This window comes from Corvus kubaryi, unplaced genomic scaffold (genome assembly GCF_017639235.1).
Source record: "Corvus kubaryi isolate FWS band 111438036 unplaced genomic scaffold, C.kubaryi_AGA036_p1.0 37396, whole genome shotgun sequence".
NCBI lineage: Eukaryota > Metazoa > Chordata > Aves > Passeriformes > Corvidae > Corvus > Corvus kubaryi.
Genome location: NW_024581135.1, coordinates 9,718,498 through 9,731,148, shown reverse-complemented (window position 1 = coordinate 9,731,148; position 12,651 = coordinate 9,718,498). Strand labels below are relative to the sequence as shown.

The following is a 12,651-nucleotide window of genomic DNA, read 5'->3' as shown; positions in this document are numbered from 1 at the left end:
TGAATGAAATACAGAATGGAATGTCACACTTCTCAACGTATAGACATACTTAGTAATCCTATGAAGAAAGGACTTTCCCTTATTATACAGAATATGAATGACTCTGCCATCTGTGGTTTTCTTAAAATGCCACCTCCTCACAAAAATAGGCCCTCTCTCGCAAATGCCAGCTGTCACCAAGCAGTGTGCGTCAGGAGTTTTCAGTGCCCGAGTGTCAGAATGGAATATAGCCCTGGGATCTCTGTGTGCAGCCCCAGCAGGGTGGTACCTGTGCTCCTGCTGAGTGACACAGCGGGCCCACTAGGAAGCAAAGGCAAGTGCTGAATGTGTAAGTACAAGTCAAAAAGAGATGTTATGAGCTCTTTCTTCCTTTTTGACTGAAATGAGGAAAACACGCAGCAGAAAAAGAATGAGCTAGAATGTTCTCTGTCAGCTGTTGCATATTTAAGTACCAGTGCAGTGAGGCAGACCTATTTCTTCATTCAGGTGAGCCAGGATGGAAAAGCCTTGCTGGATGTCCTACAGCGTCCCTTGAGTCCTGGGAATTCTGAATCTCTCACTGCCACTGCAAACTACTCCAAGGCTGTTCACCAGGTGTTGGATGTGGTACATGAAGTCCTGCATCACCAGCGGCGCCTAGAAAGCATCTGGCAACACAGAAAGGTCCGGCTACATCAAAGGCTGCAGCTCTGTGTTTTCCAGCAGGATGTTCAACAGGTAATATCCCTATTGAAGAGATTAAAAATGACCCTTTATTTGCAGCCATAAAAATTAGTGATTCATCCAGAGGCTGGTGCCATAACCAAGATTTCACACACAGTTCTATGTATGCTAGAAATCTGCTAAAGTCCTAATGCACCTTTCAGTATCTCTTGGTTTCTTGTTGGAAATCGTCAGTCAGTCCACTGAATATTGATCAGTCCATTCCTCATAAGAATGTGACACTATTTTCAGTAGTTAATTTGTCACAAGTGAGCAATTAGCTATAGGTACTCTGCTGTTCCTGAGAAAGTGATGTTTAACAGAAAAAAGAATTTCAAGTGTAAAAAGCAATTGAACTGTGGTGTATTTCACCTTCCTGTGTGGAAACAACATAAACTGGCACTTTAGTGATGCTGTTTAGATGATCTTTGCACTGTCACCACTTACGGAGTCCACATACCCATGCTATGAGTTTGCTGGCTCCAGTGAGTGCACACCCCAATGCTCAGAGCCCTCCTCACAGAAATACAGTTTATACAGCACAGGCTCGTCTCCGAGATCCTTGGCTCCAGGTGGATAACTTTTCTCTCCCAAAGGAATGCATATGAGTACCATCACAACAGTGTGAGTGACAGTAAGTATGAGATGCCATGTTTGTAGCTGACAACTATGCAAGCACAATCAACAGATGTTCCAGGGCTCTGCTCATTCAGGATGGTGTGGTTTATTTAAGGGCCCCATTACAGCCCAAAGCAGATGTTGGTAGCAATATGGTACTTGCTTTAAATGAAGAGGCTGAAAGCTCTAATCATGTTTATGGAGCATTCTAATGTCCCTGGGGTTCTTTATGCCATTGCCTTCCTCCAAGTGAAAAATGAGGCAGTGACAAAGCTGTCACATGCAAAATAGACATGAACCAACAAGGACAGGAGACAGGCAACTGTTATTCAACATGCAAATATGTGGTGCTGTTAGTGCCGTAGCTGGAGTGCACCAGCAAAGACAGAACTGTAGCTGTGGATATCCTTTGCAAATATTTGTGACCGTTTCTTTGGCAGTCTTCAAAAGTTTGCCAGTAATTCTACCTACTCAGGTTTTCCTCTAAAACCATAAATATATTCATGCCATATATATAACTAAAACTGGGACTGAATGTAACAGATGCTTAATTTAAGCAACTTTGCTTTCATTATGTGTCAGCAAACATACTGCATGGTAATGAAATTCATAAGCTATATATTAAATAGAGCATGTATTTGGTGTTCAGTTGGAATACTTTCAGCAAATATATGAAGTTAATACAGTTTTAGGGCTAAAATCTGAAAAATCTAGGGGTTTAAATTCTGATGGTTTTATACTTTTTCTAATTGTGGTATTTAATGTCAATAAGAATCTGTACTATCTTAGGTATTCTTCATTCCCTAGGGTGATTTACACTTTTGTTCAATCTTTCCAAATTGAAACTTTCTCTCTCACTTCTTCTGAATTCAGTAGAAGTGTTTGTGAGGTTCATTCATGAAACCCATTCAGACTTTTACTTCCTACGCATGCAAGGCAATGAGGCTGTGTCACTAGTTTTCAAAAGGAACAGGTCTTTGTATGTACTGTCGCTTTTGGTGAGAGAAAAAGAAACAGGCAGTGAGAGTTTCTGGAGCACAATCACTTTAGAGAGCATTACTCTGTGTGAGTTCTGTTGGCAGCAGTCTTTCCAAATTTTTCTCTTAATGGGTAGTTATTATCTGGGAAGCAACAACTTAATGACAGACATGCTTCCATCCTAGCACACACTGGAGGCATTTCTTTGTGCTACTTAGAAAGTAGAGAGGAAGAGATGAATCATTCTGTTCACTAAACATCTGTACCATTCAAGATAAATGCTTTGTAACTCATAAATGAAATTATCAGCTAAACAGAAATATGAATTGCAGATTCCATGAGGAGGAGGAAGATATCTATGTATGGTGTTGGGGGCTTTTTTTTGAAACTAATCACCTCCTGTATATCTGTCATGCAATTCCTATTATGCTTATTTTGTTAAATGCCCATCAGTTGGCAGATGATGCTGTCTACCTGTATATTGTCACTGATCAAAAGCAACATTTATCTACAATAATTTCTTGCCTTGTCAAAATTAAATAACCTCCAACTGAGTTCCCCCTAATTCAAGTCTAAAACGAAAAGATGTGGGAGAGCAAATCCTGACAAGAGAGCCCTGCGTTTATTAGACTTCTGTCTTCCAAGCACGTAATGATACAGCGTAGTTTCTCTAAGGAAGACACTCCTTTCACACAGCTTAGAATTAAACAGTTTCTCACGGGTGCAGTTTTCCCTGTCAGAATGTCCTGTGGCTCACCCTCTCCAGCTGTTGTCCAGTGCAGTAAAAGTTCTGGTGAAAGACGATCTCTGTGGCAGAGCTTGCACTCCTTCACTTGTTCATCCATACCTGTCTTGTCACGTCACCTGTTCTGCATCAATCTTGTTTTACACGTGGATGTTAATAGGAACAGGTTTTGTTGTGTTGTATGTTCTTAATACAGACTCCAAGATTATTTTGCATCCTCTCAGTCTGCTAATAACAGCATTAATAGATTTTGGTAAAGATATCTCCAAGAAGATGGACCCAAGAGATCAGTAAATCCTTATCTAACTACTCTGGTTTTTCTTGCCAGAGGGATAGAGTATTTTGGCATGGAATATCAACTGTGTACAGAGGGGTCTTGCAAAACTGACTAGCTGGATTAAGGCTTTGTGTAGGCCAAGTGTGTGCCATTTGGACTGGGTTTGAGGGTTAAGCTGTGTTCAACAGGGCTCATTCATATAATTTCTAGTCATCTGCACCATTTGCAAGGCAAGACTATCTGCTGTATGTACTAATGGCACGTCAGGGCTATGTTCTCAGCGAGTTTCACACTATCAAGGAAATACTTCTGATTCTAGCTGAGCTTCATTTTGAACTGCACAAAATCCCTACAGTCACAGCCTAACTGAAATACACATTGTGCTGTATAAAAAACCAGTGTAAACACTGTGGATTGCCAAGTTACAATATTAATGTAAGAAATGTTATGTTATAAAATATCATTAGAAATAATCACTACCTCACACCATCAGACGTTTTACAAGACTATTTGCTACTACATCTATGTATTAATACAATTACATCCATTTGCACATGTGAACCAAGGTAAATAATGGTGTGCTGAGGATGCTGAGTTATGAATATATAGTGTTTTAAAGAAGGAAAGAAAATAAATGGTGTGAAACTGCATTTGCAGCCTTCACAGGAAATAGAGCATCATTCACACAAAAGCAACAACAGTTAAGAAAATTTGTGAGCTGCCATGAGGTTCAACACAGGCAGGAACTGACAAGAAACTCTTTTAACACCAAAAGTATTTAGGATCATTATAAAAAATGTTGGGTTGCTGAGTGTGTAAAATACTTCATTGCTTCAGTTGTTTTTTAGGAGTTCTCTGGTTTCAGATGGAGAAGAACTGTGCCGTTTGATCCTCTTAGAACACAGCTGTGGGAGGAGGTGCTGAGATTCTGTCCTGCAAGAGAGAAGAAAAATCCCTTTGACTTTAATGCTGTTATTTTGTAGTTGCTGCAGATGCATTGGCCCATTTCTAATACCTTTTCCCTTTTGCCTCCCTCTGCTCTGAGTTTTCCCCTTCTGCCGACTATTTAGCATCAAATTAACACCATTTCCCTTTCTGTTGAGATTTGAAACTGTTCTCATGTTTTCTCACGTTTCCACTGATTTGCACTGTTAGGTTCTGATTTATCCTGCCAGCCTCTGCGTACATCTCTCCACTCTAACGTGTTCCCTTTGCCCCGTGAACAGCAGCACCATGAAACAGCAAGGGTAGCAAAAGGTTTGTAGCATGAGATGTTACCAAACAGCCTTAGAAATATCTGAACTAAGTTTATAAGGCTGGTCTTCACCCCACTGCCTCCCCCATCCCTTTTGTTTCATATGGGCAAGCATTTCACCTGAATTCTCTTTTCTATAAACTCATTCAAGTGAAGCACACCTGCTGAAGGAGAAGGAGAATGGAGACCCATTAGAAGCATTACCGAAATGGTCTGGGCAAGCCTTGAGCTTGGTACTTTAGCACACTTTCATGTCAGAATAGTCACACTGATACTCTCATTCTGCAGGCTTCATTGCTTCTCATTCTCAGCCTTTCCATCATGTCCATACCTACATGCCAACCCTTAGCCTGGCACAGGCAGCCTGTTTCTCCACAGACTCACGGGATACTCTGACGGTCACTGCTGGTGCTACTTTCTTCTTGCTTCACTTTGGTTGGGATGTCTGCCTATAAATGAAGACCTGAAAAATAGGTGGATGTAGAGATACTGTGTGTGCTGGTGGTTTCTTGGCTATGAGCAAAGTGTTGAGTTAGATGTGGTGGCTCTGTGTGGCAAAATGGAGCAGGCCCATCATTGCAGATGAAGAGCAGTGGTCAACAGCAAGATGACACTAACAAACATTTACTGGCAGAGGGTAGGCAGTGCTTAGAAAGCTGGAACTGTTGCCTTTCCAGCTGCAGTGATGTCTCAAATCCTCTTGGTTATTGAGAAGGTCAAGCTAGACTAGTGTCAGGTTCATCTGATTTCTCTAAATTGGGGATTTGCCTTCTGTTGGCTTCATGCCCAGATACATTAAGGGACATAGTTTTGGTTTCCTTACGTGGTTATCTGCCTCTGGTGATGGATAAAAAGGCCATGTGGCCATTCTGATATCATTACATTTACCAGCTGCCATTGTTGTGGGAGACTGCAGAGTATTGAAGAGGAAAGGCTGTCTCTCTTCATAACCAAGCACTTTAACTTGTAATGTGTCTGGCTTTTACTGGCAGAGAAAACAGATCAGGACATGATCCTGACATCATTTGTATGGAAAAATGTCCTGCCAACATCTGTCTGTCTCCATACACTATCTGAGAATGCTGAACACTTCATGTGATACATGTGATCTATGTAGTCCATTTGCAGAAGAATGCTTGGATATTTAAGGCAGTTTATGTTTCATTTAATTCTCACACAAGATTTTAGAGGATTAGGTCTGTACATTACTCCCCCATTTGCATGTGTACACTCAGTTGTTTTGATCCCTTCAAGGCAGTGAAGAGTTCTCCAACATTCTGTTGTTTTCCAACTTGTCATAGGTTGTTTCAGAGACAGAAGAAATGAGACTATATATCTCCTTTTATGCTTCGTTTACAATAATACCTTTGCTGGGTTTTGTAAAACAAGAGATTTATTCGTAAACAATTGCTAAGGAAAAAAAAAAGAACATTTTAAGTAAGTCAAGATTGTATTTACTAACAGATGACTTCAGCTGCAGCACCCTGCAAGAATACATCACATGCTCTGTGTGCCATCTGAACATTTTTAGCCTGCAAATAGCTCCCACTGTCAATCACTAATTAAAACATTACAATTCAAAGCATCCTAGAGAATTTTTACAACTCCTTTGGTAAATTGATGAAGTCATGAGATGCACCTAATGTTTGTCACTTACATGTTTACATATTCAAAGTATTACTGCTGTACTTCCTCTGAGTTCAGAAGGTGTGTGTGACATTACCAGCTGTAAGCGATACTGAGTAGAGGTCCTAATCATGGTTGTATTGCCCCCCAAAATAATGAAAACAAATCAATACTGGTAAAACTTCTTGGCAACCTTCTCTCAATGGGATTAAACAGGAGAGAAAACAGCCTTTTATCTGTGATTAAGAGATAAATACCTTTGTTCTCACTAACCCTGCCCCCCAGCAGCTGGTGAGGCCACAGTGTCCCTGTTTATTATCTATTATGAATATCTCAGCGGACAATTCTGATAGAATTACTCCTCAACCAGATTGTGTTGGATTTGCCACACAAGGAGGCACACTAGGAAGGAGAATATTGCCCACATATTTCTTCAGTTTCTGGTGCTTTCATAGGGATGTTTCTCTAGTTCCTTTAGCTTGCAAAGACATGGAGCATTTATAGACAGTGTGCTCAGGGTTGTCCAATGCAAACAGGACAGGGTTCTTGGAAAAAGAACACAACTGAAAGAAGTAATGTGCATTTTTCCTCTTTACCAATAACTCTGTCTTGGAAATCCTCCCTTTGAGGGGCCACAGCAGAGCTTCCTCAGTGATGTGCTTGATATCTGGGCACGTTCAAACAGTGGCTGGTACAGAGGCAGGCTCTGTGTTTCTGTCCAGGCAGTCACATTTGCACCCTGAAACCACTGATCACTGTATGGTATAAGAACACCTCAGATGTCTCAGGCTACCAGCCTAAAAAGTAAATTGATTTACATACTTCAAACTCACATAAGAGAAAGGGAACTCTGTTCTAACTTTCTGACAATGCTCTTAAATTTAGGCTTGTATTTTCTTGTATTATTTTTGTGCCAAAATTCTTCATAAAGAACTATAGGTTTAAATTTTCATTTAAAGATATTTATTCTGGAAATCCCTTAGAGGTTGCTGATTAACAACACACTATCCTCTTCATAATTTGATTTAAAGTATAACTTGAAATTATCTGGAAACAACCTTCATCTCATTCTTCCTTTACATAGTTATTAAGATGAGCAGACAATTGTTCTTTATGCTTTTAAGGAGTCGCTGATGAAAAAATAATAATGATCACTTTTTAATTTATACACAGAGCAAGGGATATCAAACTGCAGGGGCCAGATTCAGTTACCAACTGAAGTTTACTTAGCACTGATGTATGAGCAGTGCGAGAACACTTTGATGAGTTTCACAGCTGTCTTGGGAGATAAGATCTGAAGAAATCTGAACCAGCCAGCTTGATCTCTGAATCTACCAAAGTGAGAAGAGGAACTTAAAAAAAAAATTCCTTTGTCTGTCAGAAAGTGTTTTTCTTGTTTAGAGCACTGTCTGTCCTTCAAGACCTAGTCCTTTCAGTTGGTCTTTTTTGCTACTTCTTGAATGGCAAATGTTTGGGTTCTTAGGCTAAGGAGCTCTTGTGGAAACCCTCTGAAATTATACTGACTCATTGAGGATTTGGATCTCTCTTTTAGTGGATGAGGAGGAAACAACTCATGGTATGGAGAAATGGAGAAGGCGATATAAAGACGCAGTTCCTTCTCTGTAGGCAGATGTAACGATCCATGGTCTGTATTTATCCTGCCTGTCTTTAGAAGCACAACTGAATCATCCAAGTCAGGAGCCTAATGCAGAGTCTCCTTTTACAGGCAGTGGAGAGACACTGGCATCTCCTGAAATGACTCTAATTGTACCCTGGATCCTTCCCTCTCTTATTGCAGACTGTCAGGGAAATAATGATAATGTAGGCTCTTCAGACAAGACCTTCACTGCACTACCTAATGCTGAGTGAGATGTATTAGGATGCAAGAACCCAAATCCTGTGTGGGGCCATTCTGCTGGGCATTCAGTGTCTTCCTGATCCCAGATTTGCTTTGCAGCAATCTGCGGAGAAGTCAGTCCTAGGCAAACTGCTAAAATTTGCTGTTACACTCGAACAGAATTTGTAGTCATTATGTATCATGTCCTCATTGTCTATTTCTGTCCCAGGATTGTTGGCATGTCAACATTTGTGAAAATATCGTGTGTAGTTTATTGTTTCTGAAAGGCATCATTGGCTCTTAGTGTCATGGCAAAAGAGGAAAGAGAATTAGGCTTGTCTGTTACTGATTAGCCCTACAAAAATAGAAGGGTTGCAGTGGTGAGGAAAAAGAAATAAAATAGTTTTCTCCAGCTATATGTATATTTTGTGAAAGCAATGGCTAGAATGAGTAATGGTCACAAGGACATGGAGAAAAATAAGGTCTTTGAGTAGATGTAGACTGGAATGCCAGAAAACTTTCTCCCCTGTAACTTTAAGAAGTAACAATAACAGTAGTGCTTCTTGCTTATTAAGGTTTCTTTCATTTCAGGATTATGGGTTTTCTAAAAGGTTGATGTTGAGCAACCTGCCAAAGGTCACTGAAAGCTTCATGACTAGAACTTTTCATGTCAGGATGTCTGAGTCACAAATCCCTGCTCTAAACCATCAAAGTCATTACTACTCCAATTTTACCCCTTTTGGAAAGATCTTACAGGATTTATTGGGACTATCTAAAAATTAAATAAAGGTATGTTATGCTAAGAAATAAATATGCTATTTTAGGCACTGTTTTAGGAGTCCAAAATAGTCATTCTTTTCTACTCCTTTTGTTTCCCTTGATCTTTCCTTTCAATTATCTCCTCATATGGCCTCCCAGCTTTTTTCATGGTCCTGCCTGTCACTCAGAGTGATCAATCCTCTTTCATATTGCTTTTGACTGATGGCCAACAAAAGGTATTTTCATTGATGTGAGAAAAAACCTTGCCAGACAACAAAGAGCATAATGAAAGCTAAGTTCCTAATGTATAACTATAACACTTTCCTGTGTTTTCCTCCACTGAGCAGATGCTCAGCCAGCTGGTTACTTTCCCCCTCTGTAATGAATTACACTCATGGTTTGAGATTATGATGTCTTGCTGGGTAGCAAGAGCCAACTTAGGCTGAGCTGATCTGGCACCATGACCTGTCTCTCCTTGCTGCTCCTCTCCATGCTGGTCATTCCCATTAGTTCTCGCTCATCCTAGCAGCTCTGCCTTGCTCCATGCCACAAACTACTTTCCCTGGCTGTGCTCTGCAGCAGCTCCTTGCTCTGTTAGCATCTCCTGTGGGCTGTGCCTGGTTCTGGTAGCTGTCTTAGCAAACCAACTAGACTGAAGAGTTCTGGTATTTCTGTCCTTGGAAGAGAGGTTGTGCACTATTCTGGACTAAAAGCAGAGTTTTAGCTCACAGGAGACTTTTAGGCAACTTCTTTTGTTTCATATTCCTCACAGGGAAGACTTACACAAAGCTTTTTGCTTGTTTTAAAAGTTGTAACCTGGATCATAGTTCTGGAAGCTATTGCCTAGGCTGGGGTAACCCTTCAGGCACATTTAGACAGAGCTGCTTGGCTCCAACTCCTGTATACTGTTACAGCTATAAACTTCTTTTATGTTACGCTATGGTTCCCTTTTAACAAAATGTCTTTCAAATGTGAAAACATGCAAACCAAACACATTTCAGGTCTATCCACTGGTCTTTCACCTTTCCACTCCCTTTGTTTTGAAAGTTCTTGACTTTTTTTTTTTCCTGCCTTTTGGATTTTTTTAGATGGAACGTGTGTTGAGGGATGGAGAAAATTACTTTTATTTTTGGCTTCAGCAACATATAAAACATTCTGACCTTCAGATGGTTCCCTTCCCAAACAAGGAGGAAAAGTTGTGGGGGAGGGAAACCACAAAATGAAACTTTTTTGTATTATTATTTTCCCTGTCCCTCCAACAAAAAGTAACTTTAAACAAGCAAAATATATTTTGGATATGGTTTCTGCTTGCTTACCTCCTCAGGCTTTCAAAGTCCACAAGGTTTTAGGAAACAACAAGAGAAGGAAGTTCAGGATGAGGGGATGCTGTAGCCCTGGAGCCATGAAGCTAGAAGAAAAACAAGAAAGGAAGCAGTTTTTCACATACAATTTAAGTTTGGGGAAAATTGATCCGTTCTTTAAAAAGGTGCTCATAGGGAAAGTCCCCATCCACTTCTGCCCTTCATTCTGCCCATGACTCTCACTCCTGGAATCATTTAAGTGTCTCCTCTTTTCCCTGAACAGGTCAAAGTTATTCTTTGCTGAAAAAGGTTTTCGTAAGTCTGATCCTGCTTGCCCATATATTCTAGTCTATTTTTGCATTACCTGTCTGCCATGGGAGTCTGGGCTCACTATCCATTTACAAACAGCTCCTCATTATCCATGGCCTCCTTTGGTGCATCTGTAAGGTCACTAGCCTTTCACCCTTTGAAGCTCTCAGAAAAGGATCCTCCTCTGCTGTGGCATGTGGAAGAATCAGCAGTAGTTTACACAAGGATGTAGACATTCCAGCCTTTTTGTTTCAGCCCTGCTTGTCTGGCATAGGGAGTGCCCAGCTCAGCAGGGGTCTGTGTGCTACAGGTAAAGCTTCTCACACACCGCAGCAACTTGGCCCTTTCCCTACTTCCCTGCAGTACTGAGCTGTGATTTCTCTGCCCTGGTTTGCCTGAACTGTGACTGGCAGACAGGAAGCACCAGCAGAAGAGATGCTGCAGTTGCCTTACAGCAAGAGAAAAGCTGTGGTGCAGGTTTGAATCGCTGGGCAAGACCCAGTGTCAGCACTGCCAGGAGGTCAGACATAGCCTTGTACTGCACTGCCTTCTCCCTGCACACAGCCTGGCACATACAAACTTGGAGATAAAATGTTGTGAGGCACCTGGATATTTATTTAAAAGACAAGAGATCATAGAAAAGTCCCTCATGAAGAATAGCCACTTAAAACATTCAGGGACTTCTTTCATCCCTGTTTTCCTACTTCTCCACTTCTGTTCTCCTGCTTCTTCCCCACATGGTTCACACTCTCATATTTTGCCTCTAGTTTCTAATCAGGTCAGAGCCCCATGGAGAAAGGTTGTGTTTGCCTAGCTGTTGGCAGGATGCTCAGCCCCAAAGGGCTCTGTTCCTGGCAGGGATGTTTAAGACGGCTGCAGTGCTTTGCCATCCTGGTGAGTTTTTCTATTACTGTCACAAGACTGTACCAAGACCTGTTTGACCCAGCTGGGATTTGTTCTCTTGCTAAACCTGTCTCTGCTGTGTGCTGTGATTGTAAGCCTTGTTAAATTTGGATGATTAAATCATCATCTCCCCACAGTAACCCAAAGCAGTGCTTTATTTAATATCCTGGTCAATCAGCAGTTTCCTCTGTGGTGAAGTAGGCAACTCAAACACTGTGGGGAGTGCCTGAGTGCCTATCTAGGGCCTAGAGAACAGCACTTGCATTAAAGACACTCTTGCAAAACTCACCCTTGCTTTATCAGTCGTTTCTAATTGTTACTTACCTTTAAATATCTTGTTTAAACTAGTAACAGGTTTCAGTGGGTTGATGCTATCAAAATGTACATTTTATGATAGCAGTAATTATACTGTTTTCCTAGTCTGACATTATTTGACAGAGAATTTCTTTCCTTGTTTTACAAACTGAGGCTCTGAAAGGGACCATAAAGCAAATCAGTGTTGGAACTGTGAAGAACAGTTGTGGTTTTTTCTGAACCTTTATCCGCCCTCTTTTAGTTTTGCTTTTTTTCTCCTCTTGAAAACCATAGGCACATCTGTCATTGTTGGAGTTAAAATCAATTGCTCTATTTACACATTTGAGAATAATGTACTTTTCTAAAGAGCTCAAGTAGCTCCTCTTTTCCCTCCTGCATACCTGCTATATTTCTACATATTTCTTTCTTCTACATTTTGGACACTCCCACTAAGAAAAACAAAAAAAATGAAGCAAACAAATGCGAGGAAAATACTTCACAAGCCATGAAAGACCCCACTGCAAAATGCACAAATTTCTCTATCGGAAAGCTTTTCCTCTAAAACATGAAAACCAGCACTGTGCTGCTGTGTTCACAAACATGAACATTAACTGTGATGATAGCTGTCATTAGTAGCAACAACTTGGAGGTCAAGATCTCAGACATCTAAATCAGATGAGTCCTGTGTGTGTCTCCACTTACTATCAGGTCTGCAAATGCTTTTTTTCTGCTGGTGTGGTGCCAGAGAAGCAAAACAGGGAGTTACTAGAGGTAGGAGGAAACACAAGATGCTAAATAATTTGAGGAATTAATAAAATCTCAAGTGCACATGGTCACAGCAGAGTCTGAGCATTATTAAAGTAAAAGAGGTTTCAAATAATTAGGATATAGTTTTACCTGTTGGTTCTAAAGAGCTGTAGAGATCCCCTATGTAAGTGCATTGGGAAAGAAACTGGGCCAGACATTGAGCATGCTCAGGTGTTTCCTCTTCCTGGGAATTTCAAAGAATAAGCTAAAGTGGTGGAAACAACCATAGAGGAAAATGAA

General features: G+C 40.7%; 1 protein-coding gene and 1 long non-coding RNA gene across 12 annotated transcripts in view; one reads left to right on the top strand and one right to left on the bottom strand.

The window, feature by feature from the left end:
* Window positions 1–12,651, top strand: part of KALRN (kalirin RhoGEF kinase) — a 483,534-nt gene that overhangs the window by 239,532 nt on the left and 231,351 nt on the right. For all 11 annotated transcript variants that reach the window (XM_042041538.1, XM_042041539.1, XM_042041542.1 and 8 more), the window contains exon 10: window positions 487–717. In XM_042041538.1, coding sequence (XP_041897472.1) covers window positions 487–717 — 231 coding nt within the window. The remainder of the gene's footprint in view (window positions 1–486; window positions 718–12,651) is intronic.
* LOC121670805 lies at window positions 732–10,770 on the bottom strand. Its single transcript, XR_006018274.1, has 3 exons — window positions 10,463–10,770; window positions 10,114–10,205; window positions 732–4,253 (listed from the first exon to the last, which is right to left on the bottom strand). It is a non-coding gene; the product is annotated as an uncharacterized LOC121670805 (long non-coding RNA).